The sequence below is a fragment of the Empidonax traillii genome, unplaced genomic scaffold, assembly GCF_003031625.1.
Source record: "Empidonax traillii isolate 1590-97213 ecotype Southwest subspecies unplaced genomic scaffold, ASM303162v1 scaffold105:size1093405, whole genome shotgun sequence".
NCBI lineage: Eukaryota > Metazoa > Chordata > Aves > Passeriformes > Tyrannidae > Empidonax > Empidonax traillii.
The window spans coordinates 732,088-750,718 of NW_020955298.1; the positions used below are offsets into that span (position 1 = coordinate 732,088).

General features: G+C 44.5%; 1 protein-coding gene and 1 long non-coding RNA gene across 5 annotated transcripts in view; both read left to right on the forward strand.

The window, feature by feature from the left end:
* The window catches only part of RAB11FIP4 (RAB11 family interacting protein 4), a 110,137-nt gene extending 99,256 nt beyond the window's left edge, over window positions 1–10,881 (forward strand). For all 4 annotated transcript variants that reach the window (XM_027882392.1, XM_027882393.1, XM_027882395.1 and 1 more), the window contains 9 exons: window positions 1,364–1,399; window positions 2,282–2,381; window positions 2,785–2,888; window positions 3,442–3,582; window positions 4,120–4,201; window positions 4,458–4,595; window positions 4,887–5,045; window positions 5,375–5,518; window positions 6,705–10,881. In XM_027882392.1, coding sequence (XP_027738193.1) covers window positions 1,364–1,399; window positions 2,282–2,381; window positions 2,785–2,888; window positions 3,442–3,582; window positions 4,120–4,201; window positions 4,458–4,595; window positions 4,887–5,045; window positions 5,375–5,518; window positions 6,705–6,821 — 1,021 coding nt within the window. In that variant the 3' untranslated portion in view covers window positions 6,822–10,881. The remainder of the gene's footprint in view (window positions 1–1,363; window positions 1,400–2,281; window positions 2,382–2,784; window positions 2,889–3,441; window positions 3,583–4,119; window positions 4,202–4,457; window positions 4,596–4,886; window positions 5,046–5,374; window positions 5,519–6,704) is intronic.
* Window positions 10,882–14,602: 3,721 nt separating this feature from the next.
* The window catches only part of LOC114056839, a 34,685-nt gene continuing 30,656 nt past the window's right edge, over window positions 14,603–18,631 (forward strand). The window contains exon 1 of the long non-coding RNA XR_003571093.1: window positions 14,603–15,025. This is a non-coding gene — a long non-coding RNA (uncharacterized LOC114056839). The remainder of the gene's footprint in view (window positions 15,026–18,631) is intronic.

Sequence of the window (18,631 nt, forward strand, 5' to 3'; positions counted from 1 at the left end):
CAGGAGGAGAGGGGGAGTGAGCCCTCTCCTTTCCTTTGTCCCATTCTGTCTTACACATGTGTTGTCCTTAAAAAACAGTAAGAAATTTAGGGTTTGACATCCAGCCTGAATCAAAATGCTGTTCTTCATTAGCTAGTAATTATTTTTCTGACTTAAGGTGCAGACAGCATTTGTAAATATTTTAACAAATAAGCTCTTTGATTGCAGAGTGAGAGAGATATTTGCAGGAATTATTCCCAGGAAGTGAGAGATCTGTTGTGCTGCTTAGTGCAGATCTACAGTTAGCCACTGCTTTCTCCAGGTGGGAAGGAGGGATCTGCAGATCCTTAGCTAATGCATATAACCTTACACACACCTCTCCTAAAGCTACTAGTCAGCAGAGGTACTTTGTTCCTGTGGGATGGTTTGTTTCTTTTTTATCCTCAGGGGAACTTGGAAAAATGATAAATTCCTATGGCAGAAGTTACTTTTGGGGTTCTTTGCGATTTCAACTTTTTCCTTACGTTTCTGTTAAGGAAATTTCCTTACATCTCTGCCACTCCATCCACTTCTGAGCTGTGCTGAGCACTTGGAAAGTGCTTCCAGCGATCCCCCAGGGTTTTTGAAGGGAATTATTTGGTGGGATTCTAGCTCCCCCTAGAAACTGAACATGAGTCATGCCTGTTGGCATAATCCTTGGGACAGAGCACTCTTGATGGCACGGACAGGGGTCTGCCAGCACCCAGAGCATGACCCACCAGGGCTCTGGGAATTTGGTGAGGGTGGCTGTGAATGCCTGGCTGGAAGAGAGCGGTGCCCTGGCCAAGAGCTGTGTCCGTGCACACTGAGATGTGACGTCCTCTCATGGAGGGGTGCAGCACGAGATTTTGATCTGGTTCTAGCACTGTTGTTTGCAGTATGGACCTTTTGTTTGGATAGTACCAGTCCCTGGCTGCAGAAGGGAGCTGTGAAAATGGGAAGCAGCTCAGTTCCTGTGCTGAACTGGGAAGCGTTATGGGGAAGGATAAACTAACTGTTTATAAAACCATCTAAAAACTGGCAAATCCAGAATATATGTCCATCACTAACTTGGTGTCCCTTTGTGGTGTTTCTAATGTTAGTTTTGCTCTGATTTACACTGACAAATCTCTGCTAAAAATAACAGTATTTGCAAATTGGCTTATTAATGATCACAGTAATTTGTGGCTTCACTCATCTTAGCATTGTTAGTAACTGCAGCGTTTGGTTAAGTTGTTTAAAGAATATTGTTCACAGAATCGTGTTTTGACTTTGCTAAAACAGTGAATATTATATTTCATTATGCAATTAAAATTGAATCAAGTAAGTGTTTAATTCCTGTATCATTCATTTTGTATCCATGTAGCCCTAACAGGAAAATATCAAGCACAGCTTTTGGAAGGTAAGAGTCTTCAACTTTTCTATAAATAATTGTGGAATCAGTTGCAACAATTCCATAAGTGGAAGTGGGAGAAGAAAGTAAGAATAAGTTTGGAAAACAAAAATGTGCCAAGATAGTTTTTCAAGGAAAGGGGCCTGTGTTTGTGTAGGGATGTTAAAGAATATAGAAGGCAATACTTGGCTTGGAGCAGACCCCGAACTGGAAAGAGCTCTTAAAAACATAGATAGTTGCTTCCTTGTCTGCCAGCTTTCTTCCTTTATACTGCTACTCACTCAGTCCAGGTATTGCTTCTTTAACCCTCATAATGTGGGCCTTGTTGCTGTTGCCAAAATGCAAAGGGAAGCAAGAGCAGCCCTTTAAAAAGGACACACAGCACTGTCATCTTCCTTTGACTGAATGAACCAGCCTGTAAGTGTCAAGAACATTTTGGATAATCTCCAGTGTTACCTATTTCTTGCACTATTCTGCAGTGGGAACTGCTTGGGATTTCTTTTTTTATATTTTTTTAAGTTCTTACTCTGTGAAATCTTCTAGGTTAACTGCACCAACCAGCGTGCAGTGGTGACCTTTTTAAAATTTCAAATAAGGCAAATACAATTCAGTACATAGTGTGAGTAAGGCTAAGTATTTTTTAAACCATGTTAATGCTGGTGGCAGATCCTATCAGAAGCAACAAAGAACTCACTCCCTAGAACTAATGTCATTGACTGTGCTCAGTATGACTTCATTTAGCTACCAGTCTCTTGTAAGACTTGTGTTTAAACAGTTGTAATTGTCACTGAAATGATTGCACAGATTTTAGCGTTGGATGTTCAAAGTCTGAACCAGACTCTTTGTCCTCCCTCCTCATCAAGCAAAATAATTATCCTTCTGATCTTTCAGACAACTCTTCCACAACAGTAACTTCAGCAGCAGTAATGGCAGCACAGAAGACTTGTTCAGAGACAGTATAGACTCCTTTGACAATGATATCACTGAGAAGGTGAGAAGCTGCGTGCCTTGGGATTAATGCAGACCCTGCTGCAGACCCGCATCAATGGACAAAGCTCTTGCTCACAGTAACTTCTGTTCTGAAGTGCCTCATTCAAAATTTCCTTGACATTCCATTGATATTACGACTCCGTTTCACAACAATGCAAGAGCTGTGCAAGCACAGATCCAGGCATTGTGGTAGAACTTCTTTGGGGTGTATGTGCATTGGTCACCTTCAAGGAAGATGCTGGGTCTGGGCAACTCAGACTTTTGGAGCTTGATTTCACTGCTGGCTCTGCAGAGAAATATGCCACCTTTAAAAAGGGTAGAATAGCTAAATGCCAGTTGGGAACAGTGAAGGGGTGTTTGAAGAGAGATTCGAACTCTTCAGTTTTTTCCACTTCCCCTCGCAGGTAACGTACCTAGAGAAGAAGGTGACAGAACTGGAGAATGACAGCCTGACAAACGGTGACCTGAAGAGCAAACTGAAACAGGAGAACACACAGCTCGTGCACAGGTAACAGAGCACAGAGCCAGCCCTCCTTACCATGTCAGAGCAAAGCCACAACACAGCTGTGGGGAAGGAACATCCCTACCTGTAGAGTATGACCAAGTCTCCTTCCTTAATGCTGACAGATGAAATAAGGCTTCACCTGAGAAGTCAAGTGGAGTAAGGTTGAATTTTCAGCAAGCAGAGGCCTTCCAAACTGGTATCTCTAAAAGAGATGTTGCTGACCTGTACAGAGCAAGCTCTTCTGCTGTGAGAAAGGTTGCTGTGGTGGCTGGGTTCGTTGTTTTTTTTTTCTTGCATGTAGCAAGAGCAGAAGTCTGGGTCGTAGTCCCAGCTTCTTGAGATTGAAAGAATAATAGATGAAGCAATACTACTTAATTCTGTGCTTCTTGGGTAGATTAAATACCAGGAGAGATATTGGGAGAGATTAAATGCCAAGAGAGAGGGTGAAGTAGAATGAAATAAAGGAACGGGCAGGAAAGATGGAGGCAGTGAAGTTGCACACTTATTTTTTAAACACTTGAGAAGCGATTATTGAGGTGAGATCTGGTTTCCTTAGAGTTCACGAACTAGAGGAACTATTGAAAGACCAAGAAACATCAGCAGAACAGACCCTGGAAGACGAGATAAAGAGACACAGAGAAGCTTACAGCAAGTATGAAAAAGAGAAGGGCACTGAAATTGAACTGCTGAATACAAGGTAACGAACACCTTGATGCCACCCAGAACAGAGCACAAGGTTCTCTTGTCTTCATTTTTACTTTGCATGTCAATGCAGGCTGTTCGCCACCAGACACTGCACAGATGGTGGCAGGCTGGCAGGTCTGTAGAGTAGCTGTGCAGTTGTGTGTCTTAAAGCCCAAAAGCTGGGAGGGTGCCTTGCATTAATGCTTTAATCCACATGGCCCATGTAGACAGCTTAGCTGGATATTTGGCATACATTCAAGGAGGGAATTGTGGCCAGCTGTAGCAAACATTTGTTTCTTCTGACTTAATTTTTTTTTTTTTTTTAGATACCTGTTTTTAGGAGCACAAGAGTCTGAGGGGGTCAGTGTGGCGTTTTGGGCCCTAAAAACAAACTATCAAAAAGCTTATGCTAAAAAGTGCTAAGATAGGAAAGATTTTCTTGTCTGGTCTTCCCGTCAAGCGCAAGTGAAATGGCTTTTTAGAGCACGCTATTTTGCATGTCTGCAATCTTGAAGAGGTATTTGCTGGAAGGTTTTTGTTATTGACACAGGGTTCAGCAACTGGAAGAAGAAAATGGTGACCTGAAAAGCACTGTCACACGGCTGAAATCCCAGACAGAGAGATTGGATGAGGTAACGAAACCCCCCTGAGTGCCTGAGCAATTTAACAGCAATTTCATTTCTGTAAGAGCAAAACTCATACCATGCCTGGCCCGCTGCCTTTAATTTTTCCTCCTGAAAACTATCAATGGAGTTGGAACATTTAGAGGCAGGAATGCCCCAAGGCACAAGCCAGCTTCTGACCAGCTGTGCCTGTAGGTTCATGTTGTAAAACTCAGGGTTTCTCCTGCACTTGCAAGCTGGTTGTGAAATCCCCTGTTTATCATAGGAGAGGCAGCGCATGTCAGACAGGTTGGAAGACACGAGCCTGCGACTGAAGGATGAGATGGATTTGTACAAGAGAATGATGGACAAGCTGCGGCAGAACAGGCTGGAATTCAACAAGGAGAGGGAAGCCACACAGGAGGTAGGTGTGAAGAGGGATGCAAGGCCGGGTAGTCTCTTCTCACCTGCGTGGAAACCCATCTGAAAAGGAATGGGCAGACAGGGTGAGCACTAAGAACAGCACACCCAGGGAACATCCTGCTGGATCGTGTCTCTGTGGGAGGGGTGCCCGTAGGGTGGTGAACGCTGCAAGAATATGAATGTCCATCCCTGACCCGAAGGGTTTACAACTCTTTGAGAACTTTGCAGCGGGGGGGGTAGCTGGTTGTGCAGGGCTGTGCTGGAGACACACGACCTCCTTGCGTGCCCACAGCTCATCGAAGACCTGCGGAAGGAACTGGAGCACCTGCAGCTGTACAAGCTGGAATGTGAACGTCCTGGGCGTGGGAGAAGCTCCTCGTCCAGCGTGAGTGAGTTCAACGCCAAGACCAGGGAGGTGGAGATGGAGCACGAGATCAAGCGGCTGAAGCAGGTGAGCAAAAAAGGCCTCTTGATCCACATGAAATGGATGGGGCTGCCTTGACAAATGCCTGCAACTGCAACCCCTGGCACGCTGCCTTGAGATTTTGTCATCCCCCCCTTTGTCACAAGCACGAGACACATGTTGCCTCTGTCTAGGACTTCTTCACATCAGTAATGTAAATTGTGCCCTGTGATCCAGGAGGTCAGAGAGCTGCTGTTCGCTTGCAGCCTCACCACGTGTCACCCAAATTCCCTGTGGTGTTAAAATAGTACTTATTTTTAATGAGACCTTGTAAGAAGAACTTAAAAGCAATTTGTCTCTTCACCCTCCTCAAACAGGAGAATCAGAAACTTCGTGACCAAAACGATGACCTGAATGGACAGATCCTAAGCCTCAGTCTTTATGAAGCTAAAAATCTCTTTGCAACGCAAACAAAAGCCCAGTCACTGGCTGCTGAAATTGATTCTGCATCAAGAGATGAGGTAATGTGCTTTTTTAATCAGGTACTACATCCAAGAATAAGCATTTTTCGGTCTAATTAACTGTCAAGGTTGAACTATCTGAAGTTGAAAAATGAACAGCAGAAATTCTGCTTTGGTAGGAGTTCAAGAGTGTTATAACTCTCCCATTTCTCTCTCTCTCAAGAAAATGGAATTCCTAGACTCTCAGTGAACTGCTTTACAATTTGAGGGTATTATGATAGTATAACATTAGTTTCATACTGAAATGACCATAGGTAGTTACTTAAATTTTTACTTTCTGTTCTAGATTTAATTCTACTTTACTTCAGTAACTCAGATCTAAATTTGAGCTATATGTTGCCTATATTCCCTTGTAGCAGAGCTGGATTCTTGGAGAAAGTAAGTAGTTTGCAAGTAATAGTCTGCTAATGCTTTGGAAGATATTATGGGAGGCCCATTTGTGTGGGCTGAGTCCAGCTGATGCAGCTTCCTCTGAGCTCCAGGACAGGTTCAGGTGAGATCAGGCCCAGGGACCCGTAAGAGCTCCCAGGGAAGAAGACAGGTTAGTGGTAAAGGAGATTAAAAGGAATTGTTTGCCCTTTATGCTCTGTTTCTTCCAGACAGAATTCCCCATTTCTTCATCAAGAGGAGTCCTGGGACGGGCCTTTTACCCAGTCTGTACTGGGATGACCTGCCAGCCTTTTAGCTCCTGGGGAGGCCCTTGAAGTGAAGTGCATACTTGAGTTTCTTGCTGAACCAGAGCTCTGTGAAGGAAGGCTGTTTAACTGTTGATCTCTAATTAGGTAAAAGCAAATTGGGCCTTTGCAATTGTCAAAAAAAATCTGACTTTCTCCCTCTGTATCTCATGACTCTGGCTCACGCAAGGGAGCCCAGCACTCCGCCTTTAAAGGAGGGAAGTGCCTGACAGCTGTGGCCCAGGCTCAGTAAAACCTCACAGACCTGCATAAACTGATCCCATTGCACCTTTTTTCCTGTCTAATAAAACAAAGGTAAGAAACTGCAGATTCAGGGTAGTACTTATGGGAAGGCTAACGAAAATGGACACCCAAATAACATGAACTTTAGGTAAAAAGCAAAGCAGTCTTCGTCTTTGGAGAGGTTGAGGGGCCTTTGACCTCTCAGAAATCTAGCTAGTGGTAAACTAGTGAGAATATTTCAAGAACAACTTGGAAATGTTGTGTTTCAGCTCATGGAAGCCCTCAAAGAGCAGGAAGAGATAAACTACAGATTGCGACAATATATGGACAAGATCATTCTGGCAATCCTGGACCACAACCCGTCCATCTTGGAAATAAAGAATTGAAGAGAACAGGAGAAGGAAGAGCAGCAACTGCCTGATATTTCTGCACATGCCACTGGATCTAAACAACACTCTGATACTGTAAATTAATCTATAAATATATATATATACACTACGTGTGAGTGTGGGTGCGCGGGTGTGTTTATACGATGTTTGGTACACTGTTATTTGTCATTGAATTGGCTTGGTTAGACTTTTTCCATGCACTTTCAATACCTGTGATAAGATGGATACTGTATATTAATGTAATAACAATATAACTGGATCATGCTGTTTTAGATACTGGACAAAATGACTCTACCTCTAGTTGTAAAGGTAAAAAAAGACAATGGAAACATATGGATGTGGTCCTAACTTTAGGAGCAAGAATCTTTTTCTTCGTTCTTCCAGGAATTTGGGTACCACAAACCAATTGGCATACCCAGGTTCAGTTCCTGACTGGTGCTGACTGTGTAATTTACTATTTGATTAAGTTTTAGTAGTTCAACCACACATCGGGTTAAAAAAAAAAAAAGAACACACACACAAGAAAAAACAAGCTTTGGGAAAAGACACAAAGTAAACGGGAAGAAGAGGAAGATACTGCAAAATTGTTGCTATTTGTGAAAAATCACCATCCACTTGTTTGCCACTGTCAGCACAAAGTGCTTTTGATGTGAGGTCACTGTGGAGCCTGCAGGGGGATGCCCTGAGCCAGCTGCTCCTCGGTGTGTGTGCATGTGTGTTTGTTGTACCAGGGGGGTCCCTGTAGCATTGAGGCGAAGAGCTCTTCCAATCTGTTCCCCTATTTTCAGGGGGTTATATCATGGGCCATTAAGATGAGTTCTGGGATCCTGCCCCTTCCCCTCGCCCTGATTTTAAAGATTTCACTGAAGGAACACATTCCAGTTCTTACCAAAAAAAAAAAAAAAAAAAATTGCATGAAATATCTTCACTTCAGGGGAGGAGGAGGAGCAGCCCTTGACATCACGTGCTAAGTTGCTTTTCCAGCCCATATAGCTGCACTCCTTCGAGAATGACCTTTTTTTGGGCAGGCTGTGGAGAGGATCCACTGGTTGCTGACACAGCCATGGAGAGCAGTCTGGTGTGGAGTGGCTTTTACCTGTAGGGCAGGAAAAAGAAGGAGCTTGGTCTTGCAGGAGTTACCAGTCCAGGCTGAGCACACACGTGCATATCTAAAGCTCTAAATAGGGAACACATCCTCGCTTAGATGAGCAGTTGTGCAGGTGCTTAACTTTTTAAGTGTGTGCTGAGACTGCTCAGAGAAGTCAGCGCGACGGAACATAAGCTTTAAAGTTGAGTTTATGCTTAAAATGCTGCCTTAAATAGGGATGACTTCAACATGTGCCTGTGTTCTCCAGAGCTGGATCTGCGTACTGTAGGGCTAGGACCTTTTTAATTAATTATGTAGCTTATGGAATTGTTTGGGTAGTTGAATGCTAAAAAACAAATTTTATTCCATGCACTTTTTTTAAAGTAAAAGTTTCACACTTTTTGGATTCACACCAACTGGCACAGAAAAATAGGCCCGGGTGTCTGGCTTTCCCCAGTGCATAGAGACGTTTCCTCTCTTGAATACACTCCCCAGAAGAACGTTACAGTAGCAATGACTGTGCTTTTCTGTGTATTTCTTGCTGTTGGCAGTGTCTTGCCCTTAGTATTCTCTCGATGTATCTTGGTGTGTATATGTGATGCATTTTTCCTGAATTTGAATACGTAAAACTGTATTCAGTTATGGATGTAAATATATATATATTTTTCTGCAGTCTCTGTGCTCTTGCCTTCAGTGATGTGTTACTGGAGTGATGGGAAGCAGGGGATGTGCTGGAATCAGGCTTTCTTGAAGGCAAGAAGATAAAAACAGTTTGTTTCTATGTATCTGCATTAGGCAGGTGTAAAGTAACTGGAAGGAGAGAAGGGACCAGAGGAAGGACTGTGGGACACAACACCCCACACAGAGGTGTCTGCAGGAGAAATGGTACAGTGTGGTTTGAACAGGGATGTCTCGGCTGGGTTCCTGAGGCTCTAGGGTAATCTGGAGGAAGGGATCCACCTGGGAATGGTGTAAAATATCTTGTGCTACATTGCAGCAGCTTCTGTTTGTGGAGAAGCAGGTGGAACACCGTGGAACCCCACACAGCCACCTTTCTGCTGCTGCTTCTCCGTGTGCCACCCAGAAGGTAGGAGAGGAACAGTTAAGCCACTTGGTGCTACCTGCCTGCAGGACTCCTCACCTGCACTTCACTGATGCCATTTCCCTCTGCCTGGTGCTGTCTGTGGGCTGTGCCAGGGACTTTACTCTCTGTACAGGCCACAGAGGACTCTTCCACATGGTCAGGTGGCTGTTGCTCACCTGCTGTGACCAGCAGCCCTGGTACTGGAGCTGCCTGTGTTTGGGAAGTTACACTGCTGTCCTGCTCTCGTGCAGTGGATTTAAATGTGAGTGAAGCTGTTGTAGCTTAGACTGGTGACTGAACATTTTTCCCTGATTATTTTTTAAGTAAACTAGACTTGGCTTCAAAATTTTAATAATCTAAAACCCGTTCCCACTAGGGTGGAACATCAGCAAATGTTGAGGACTGTTTCACTGAAAGCAGAGCCTGGCTTAATTCACTGAGACCACAGAGCCCATGGACACAAACAGAAGACATGACTGTAGTGGTAGCCAAGTTCTTGTGAAGGTAATTATATGTAAGAGGTGAATAGTCACTACTAGTGACAAATAGTCACTGAATCTGGCTGAAATCCTGAAAGGGATATTCCCAGCAGTGGATTTTCTAAAATCTCGCAGGGCTTCTTCCTCAGCTCTGTACCCAAGTTTGTCAGTATTTAGAAGCTCTTCCTTGCCCCACTGTTTGCATTTGAAGAGTTGTCTTACCACCATGTTTGTGGTGTTTGTAGCTTTGTTTTATTGTGTAAAGGAGTTACCCTTCTGCTCCTGTGGGGCCCTTGGTGTGGTACTGCTGTCTGGTACTGTTGAAATACATATCCAGATACCTGTATGTTTGACAGATAATGTGAGTTGGAGGTGGGAGAGGCATTTCACTGGCAGATTTTCCTCTAAGGTATCCTCCTGTAAAAATAATAATTAGCAATTGCATTCGTAGACTGAGTAACTACAGGTATTAGACCAACCTGTCTTGCAGTTCAAGCCCTGGAAAGCAGTTCAATCCCAGAAAAGAAGTCATCACATTTTATGGCAAGCAGGTAACTTGGTAATAAGGGATCACTTGCTGGGTCACTGGGGCAGGGAGGAATCTGATGCTGGCAGTGCAGAGAGTGCCTACTTTGATCAGGTGTCAGACACTTTGGCAGAACAGGCAGCAGACGTGGCAAGAGGGAGGCACCGGTTTGGGTGTCTGTTCTCTGATAAGTTTGACTTCTTTGCTGGGCTGCCTTTGTGCTCTGAGGACAGCTGGGGGAGTACAGCCTGCTCTGCCAGTGTTACTGTTGGTGGAACAAGGGCCTCACTTCCCTGGGTAAATAGCTTCAAACATAGAACTGTAGCATCACCCTGTTCTGGCAATACACAAATGCAGCAAACATTCCTGTGTCAGCCCCCAGCTTCTCACCTAACCCCTGGGGAATGCAAACACAATCCTGGGTTCTGAATCCTGATCTGTTCCTTAGCTCATTCAACCTTAGATTCTCAAAAGCTAAGTGATACTCTGCTCCCACCAGTTGCAAACCACTGCAGGTATTTCTGTACCAGTGGCTTTTGGCTGGAAGCTGCCCTTGGTCAGGGCAGTCCCATACACAGAAAAATTACCTCTTTCAAAACTTGCACTTGAGAGTACCTGAAATTAGTCTCTCGAGACTTTTCTGGTATTGGTTGCTTCCCTCCAGACTTCAGTCTTCAGCTGTTGCCTAGTTTTGATTTCAGAGTGATGCTGATTCAAAACTGCTTCGACACCAAAAGAAGATTTTTCAGCTTTTTTAATGAGTTCTAATAAAGACTCAAACTCTTCAAGAATTTTTCTTATTTTGAAGTGCAACAGTGACAAACTTAACCATCCCATCTATTTTTAAGGAATTTTTAATACGCAAATTTGTAGCAAGCCTCCAAAAAAAAAAAACCCAAAACCATCCCGTGCACTTTTCCTGCCAACTTTCCTTTCATGGTCTTTGGGAGAAATTCAGATGTTTCTCAGCCAGCTCAGTAGGGATTTGAACACAGCATTATTAATTCTCAAAGATATGTGTATCAACAAATATTTTGCTGTCTGAGTGCGGCAACGCTCCATTTACTTGGGTAGAACTGCGTTGCTCTCCAGAGAGCATCTAGAGCTGCAGTGTTTAGGCTCCCTCATCTGGTTTGTAAATGAGGGCTTGGAAGCTGATACATAAACACACACTTGGGGCTGTTACACCAGGCACTGCTCAGCGGTCTCTGCATCGTAGTGCTGGTGACATGTGATGAGTCTAAGAACTTGAATTTACAAATAAAAGAATAGAGTTTTTCCTTCTTTGATGGCAGTGAATACACAGTGGTTTTCTCTTAAAACAAATACTGCATGATGTGGTCTGAGGGATTTTTTTTTTCCAAGGAAGGAAGGAAGGAAGTAGCAGCTGATCAAACACTTGCCAAACCAGTGGCTTGGCTTATATTGATTTAAGTGAAAACTTGACTCAAACTTTAACTGAGCAGTTCCTGGTGCCAGCAGCAGTGCTCATATTCTCGTCAAGTAATTTGTTTCTCAAGAAACACTGTCAAGAAGTCGTGACAGGTGATATAACACAGCTGGTTGGTTTTAAAGGATATAGTTCACAGTTGCTGACATTTTGTTCCCTTGCATCATCCCCAGGGGTTGTTTTTTTTTTTCAGTATTTTTGAATTCAAAGTATTGATTTTAGGAGCAGTTTGCTGTTGAAGCATGTGTGGGTTTCTGTTCAAGGAAACTCTGTATACACGTTTAGATATTGGGAAGGATTGCAGTAGGTGTTAGGTCTGAATACTGTCACCCTGCATAATGCTCTGGGAGTTGCTCTGATGTGCAAGAGAGTTGTTTCTTTCTGGGATTCTTTCCCAGCGTTTGTTCTGTTAACATTTACACTCTTGGTCTTGCCCCACTGTGCCCACTGTCAGAGTGGCTGTGTGCCTTGGGACAGCACTGGGAGCAGATGGAAGGGACAAATTCAACATTCTTGGCTTCAGTATGGCTGAATATACCGAGACAAGAATTTCAGCCTTGACTTTATACCAGGCCAGTCCTGTCCCTGCCTTTTTTGTGGTCATGAAAACTGGTTGTGTTCCACGTACAGAACGCTGTAGCTGATTCTCACAGTGTGCAAGCAGGTAGAAACATCTGCAGCCAGGGCCACGGTACCAGGGTTTGCCACAGTGTGGAGCCAGCTGACAGTGCTGCGTGGTGTTCTGGATGCCGTGGGTTTAGCTCACTGGATTAAGTCTGGAGGTTTTGTTTCAGCTGCGAGAGTAGTACCTGTTCAAACAGACACAGAGGGGTTACTTTTGACTTAAACTTTAAACCTAACAAAAACACACAGTAACAAACATGGGCTTCTGTGGTGTAATTTGTAAAATACCCATCACCAGCCCTATTTTGTTTAATACCTTATCCGTAGCTAAATTATTCTGGCTTTGGAGAAAGGACGCCAGAAGGGGAACCAAGAATTTCATATCTTGTGAACCTGTTACAGGGCAGTAAATGTTGCACTGATGTTATGTTTAAATACTGAGACATTTTGAGAATTACTGTAAAATCAGTTGTGAGAGCCATTTGTTTTTCTTTGTTGCACAGACTACCCACGTTTTTTGCATGGTTACATATTTTAGTACTTGTGCCTTTTACTTCTCTGTTGTGAGGATACATTTTATTTTTACATTTTATCATCTGTTTCAGGCACTTTTTATATACACTTCTTTCATTTGATCATCTGGTTTCTTGTAATGTACATGTGTATATATGAACTAGATCAGATTTGTATTCATGTGCCTCTGAGATGTAAAAAATACTCATTTTGTACAGGTTTTTTTAGAAGCACTAGGTCATGGTCTAAGTTACGTAGCAAATGAAAATTAACATAATTAGCAATTCTTTGTCTTCTTTTAGAAATGTTGTGTCAGATGGCTGGTCTCTTTTGTAAGGCAATGTTTCACACACACACACTCGCAGATTTATTGTTCTAGTATCGTTATGAGACCAATTCTATCCACTTGTTGGCTTCAGTTAATTGAAAATAATAAAACACTTAACTAAATGTTATTGTCCTGACTTGGCAATTATAGTTTTTATTTCCATTAAAGCCAATTTGCTTCTTTTTATACTTGAAATGGACACCAGACCAAACCCTCATTTGAGCACGTTGCCCATTTCAGGTTTACTTCAGTTCTGGGATTATTTTTGTGGGATTGGGCAAGTGATTTATTTTGCCCATTGAAATGGAAAGAGAAATAGCATTACCAATTCATAGACTCGCTGTCTTAGAGTGCCTCAAATGCTTTAAATTATTCCTTCTCTTCCCTCCCTGGCTTCTGTGGCAGCATTTCCCAAGGACAGACCCTGGATCTGCATGACTGGAGATCTTCCTCTTGCAGGTGTGAGAAACTGGGTGTCTCGCTTTTCACATTTGGGCAAATGCTGAAATAAACTCCTTCCCACGGGGTTTGTAGCACAGCACTCTCCTGCAGCATTTGGGAAGCTGAACAGATGTGTTGTGAGACTGGATGTCTGTAACTGGCAACTGGGAATCTGGTCCTAGAAGTGTCCTTCCCTCCCACCAGCCTTTTCTCAAGCTGATGGTTTTATTTCTGGAGTGTTGACCCCCTCATCTGGTGAGATCCTCAAACTGTTCCCTCCCCTCACATCATGTGGTTTATCAGAACCCCACTCACCAGCCCCCAGACACAGTGAGATAATAAACTCTGCTAAGTTCACAAGGAAGAAATCATCAATATCCCCTAAATCTTACAAAACACAGAGGTTTTTATCTATAAAGTAGTATGTTCTGCTCTCATGGAGCAGAAGTTCTTTGACTGAATTCGGCACCCATTTGACAGAATATAAAACTGCCTTAGGAGCAGTGAGGTGGTTTTATTTTTTTACTTTAAAGGCTGCTTAGTATGAAAATGAGCAAAGTCCACTTGCTCCATTGTTACTGGAAAAAAAGCAGCCAGCAGAAGTGGCATATGACTATTTTTAATCTCGTTCTGTAATTTACACCACCAGGGAAGTGATGTCAGTACTGTTACAATGTGCCATTTACACTATTTTCTTTGTATTTTCTTGAAATACTTTCTAGGGACAATAAAGCTGTCCTTGATGATATGGATCCTTCAGGTAGCTGTAATGTACAATCAGACATGTAAATAAATTATTTGCTTTCCCTGCATGACTAAAACGTTGTTTGTGGTGGATGACTGATTTGATGTCCCTCCTTACCTTCCTTCCTGGTCCACCTCTATTTCTGTGCTTCATTTAAAGGAGGATTGCCCAGCTCTGCTCTCACCTGCCCAAACACCATCTTCCTTATGAGGGAACTCCAGGGTGGCACTAGGGAAGGATTTTGCTCAGCACGTGCCTTACCTGACAGCCACAACTGTGTAAAACTTCCAAGAGCTGTGCGGGACATGTAAGGCCAAAGCTTTGCATGGGACCGACCCGTTAATCTCTCCCCTCCTCCGTTGATGGAAACTCCAGCTGTGAGCTGTTTGCAGGATTTGGAGCCAGCTTTTTAATCTGTATTTACTGACCCGTGTGGGGCTGATGAGCTCGTGCTGTGGCTCCTGCCTGGAGGGGCAGCTCTCTGCCCCGGGGAGGGCACAGCCTGGAGCCCTGTCCTGGGGGAATCTGGTCCGACCTCACATGGCCAGCAGTGACCACCCCAGGGCCTGTGCAGGAGGGGACGTTCACAGATAAACTGGAGGCACCTGTGCCTGGAGAAGCCTGAGGGAAAACTGCTATGGCCTGTCCTTGGGAGAGGCCGAGGCTCCCAGGTGTGCCTGGAGGGGCCGTCCTGGGAGCAGGACAGCAAGGATTGTCCATGAGGTGTCAGGGCGGTGCTAGGACACCTTGGGCTATGTCTGGGAGCTGGGACCTGTCACTGGTGCCATGAGTGGAGACCAAAGGAGCCCCTCAGCCTGGTGAGGGCTCAGGCCAGGACTCACATTCCCATTCCCAGCAGAACAGGCTCTGCGTGAGGCGGGATGCTGGAGGACACACTGGGGCCCACTCGACCAACACTCTGAGGTAATTTTTTTTTATTATTTTTTATTTTTATCTTCTGTTTGAGCTGTCAGACCCACTGGCCTATTCACTGCACTGTATTTTAACTGCTGGAGTTAAATAAGTGAGGGAGCAGCGTGGGTTCAAGGCTGCTTTGTGCAAGAGCCTCTGTGGAGTGAGGGGAGGGCGCCATGGGCATGGTCACCTCTGGAGCAGCCCAATGTCTGTGGGCATTGTTGCCCAAGAGTGGGGCCATGGCTTTGAGAAAACCCTGCTGACAGAGGGGCAGACACAGCCAGCCTGGGTTCTTCCTTCTTGGGAAAAATGGGGGAGTTTTGTTATATGTCGGGACAGTCCGGGGGCAAAGTGTCTCCTCAAGCAGCCCTGTGCAGCTCCCTGCCTTCTCCTACCTGCCAGGCATTGTGTTGGAGGAAACCATCAAGGCTGGCCTGGGAACACCAGCAAAGCCCACACTGACACAGCCACAGGGTGCAGGTGGCTCAAGGATGTTTCCACAGTGGCTTTACTGGGTTTGAAGTTCGGCTCCTGAAAATCTGCTGCTCCCACCCCCAGCTTGCTGCTGTTTATTCGGGTGTCATTCGTGCCCTTGATGTAAAAAAATGTGACTGTTTTGCACCTGTGTGAAAGATGGTGAAAGGTGTAGAGCCAGGGAACTGAGCCTGTGGTGTATTATTTAAAATACAAAGTGGAGTCTAAGGTGGTAAGATCTCTGCCTCCAGCTGGGCTTGAAGCAAAGGAGAGGGGGAAAGGGAATTTTGAAAAGGCTTCACTAATCAGTTCAAGCCTTGCAGGGTGAATTTTTTCCTTCTAAAACATTTTGATGATCTGCAAGGAATCATAGCGTACCAAACAACTTTCATCTGCATGTCAGAAGTCTCTAAACCTGGTATGTGTCCTTTACAGTATCACCCCATGTGGCTGTGGGGCAGCTTTTCTCACAGTGGGTACAGATATTTGGGGAATCAGAGCAAAGATAGTGTATAAATAATACATGGAGCAACGTACCTGTGTGTTATCTTCTTAGGCTTTCCCATCCCCAGATTCCTCCCAGCAATGAGATGTTGGATATTCAGATTTATAACTGCAGGCTTGAAGAAAACTCCCTACTGTGTATGCTAAACTACTTCACCAGAGAGACAGGGAGAAGTTTTGTTCCCAAATCTCAGCACCTCAGGCTAACGTGAGGTACTACTGACCTACTTCCAGATCAGTTATACACTGGCACACAAGAAAGGCACAGTGGGAAAGCAAATCACCTGTTACTCTGGGGATAGGAATCATCAACACTGTGTACCACAAAGTATGTAATAGTTTCTAAAAAATTATACTGTTTTTACATGTTTTTACTGGGCTGGAGAGAGCCATAATCGTTGGGTCATTTTACAACTGGGAACTGCACAAGCTCAGAACTCCTGGGAGGTGATTCTTATCTTGTTCCTGTCGTCTGGGAGAAGGGAGGAGGGAAGGAGGGTTTGAGGGCAGACAGGTTAAATGAGGCAGTAGTGGAGTAGGAAATAGATTGCAGGAGCTCAGACTCCTGAGAACTTGGACAGTGACAAGGAGAGCTGTTACAAAGAGGAAATACATCTCATGTGAGCACCGACTGAGTACATTGTCCAACTCCTGTAGTCTGTCAGCAGGCTCTGATCTCCTCACGTTGTCTTGGCTGACACGTTTTGTTCAGCAGAGCAGTCTCAAAGCCATGACTTCAGTGTTTTCCCTTGCTCTGTTCACTACTCTTCATGGCCCATGTTTCAATGCTTTCCTGAATCTCTGAGGGCAGACTGGGATGTGTGACTCCACTCTAAATGTCTTCTGACCCATGCAATGCAGCAAGGACTCTTCCTAGCTTGCATAACTCGGGTGAAATTTGTCCTCGGAGCCGACTGCTTTTTGGATGCAAAAAAAGAGGTTAGAGCACATGACTAGTAAATTGAAGACTGTCCCAGATGTGTAACCATAACTATTTGGGTTAATGGTGATTTTAAAGCAACTTTGCAATGATAATATGTCAGCATGTCCTCTGGCACGCTACTCATTTCCCTCACACCGAGATCTTTGTGCCTGAGCTCACTGACTGACGAGGCAGTTTGCATTTTGAGGCAATAGTGTGTAACAGGGGGTTTATGACTCAGAGTACAGACTGTTTCTGGAAAGACAGGGGAGCCGGGCCGTGGCACCAACTGAGGTGGATGGAACTCAGCTGCTTAAAGGCTGCCCTCGCTCTCTCCCTGTTGTACGGGAGCAAAGTGCTGGTTGTGTTTTATGAAACACTGTCTCTGTGGCTTTTCTTAATGTGCTCAGGCTTTTATTTAAAACCTGAACAGTCACCAGGCAAAGCTGCTCTCAGGCCCTCAGGAATGCTCTGGTCTGCCTGAGCACTTGTCCCATGTGACAGAGAAACAACACCTGACCAAGGCTGTCCTTCAGCCTCTTGGATAAAGTGTGGGCTGAGAAGATGAGCTCTGGCTGTGCAGAGCAATGAACTGGGGACAGCAGCAGAGGAGTTTGTTTTCATTCATGGAAATACTGTGTAAGTGTGGATTAAAGGTGAAGCCCTGAAACCCCTCCCCTCAGTGGCCCCATGCCAGGGAGCAGCAGGGCTGGGCAGTGGGGGCAGCAGAAAACAGCCAGGCTCTTCCCATCACTCCACCAGAGCTGGGGAGGGAGTAGGAGCACTGCCAGGACTGTGCTGTGCCCAGGGATGTGGTCAAACACCCACCACCTGAAATGCAAAGTCCAGGGCCATGGAGGGGGCAGGACGTGGCTGAAAAACAGCTGTGACTTCTGCAACCCCAGCACCTCTTGCCATCCTGGTTTTTCTTGGGCTCTGGGTATCACTGGGATGCTGAGTTCCCAAGCAACTGTAGCCTCAAAAAAGTAAACCTTAGCAGTAGAGACAGGCTGGGATAGATTCAGTGCAATATTTGTACAAACACCTTAAAATGGGACCCTGAGGAGAGCAACTTTTCCTCTCTGGAATGAGCTGCTCAGACCTCACGTGGTTGGTTTATTTGAGCAGCGAGAACACTGCAAACACAGGATGCATTCCTGTAATAAAGGTTGTGTAACTCGGGTCTGATTGGACAGGCAGTGGGGCCTGGTTACAAATTCATAGTATAAAGTAACAATAGGGATTCTATTATGTTAGATTGGTAGTAGGTTCTAAATGTGCCTGGTTTAGGGTTTTTTCCCCTCTTTGGTTGGTTGGTTTGGTCTGTGTTTTTCAGGATGAACATGTAAGCTAAAAAATAGCAGATTACTTTCTGCTGCCCAGCATTGGTTGAAAACCAGAAGCTAGGATGAAAAATTTCAATGCAAAGCTAAATAATGGTTCAAAACCACAACCTTCAAATTCTTCCCCTCAGCTGGTGGCGATAAAAATGAGAGCTGATTCATTTCTTGGGTTTTAACCAAGCGTTAGCCATAAGACTAAATATTTGGTAGCTGGAAACCCTAAGGAGGAAATATTAATAATGCAGTATTGTATTTATGATTTATGCTATTATGATTTGACTGTGTAAACAGAAGATAATGGGACTGAAGTAAAACGTGAAAATTCGGTTTGAATATCAGGAAACACTTCCTGACACAAACCATATTAGATTG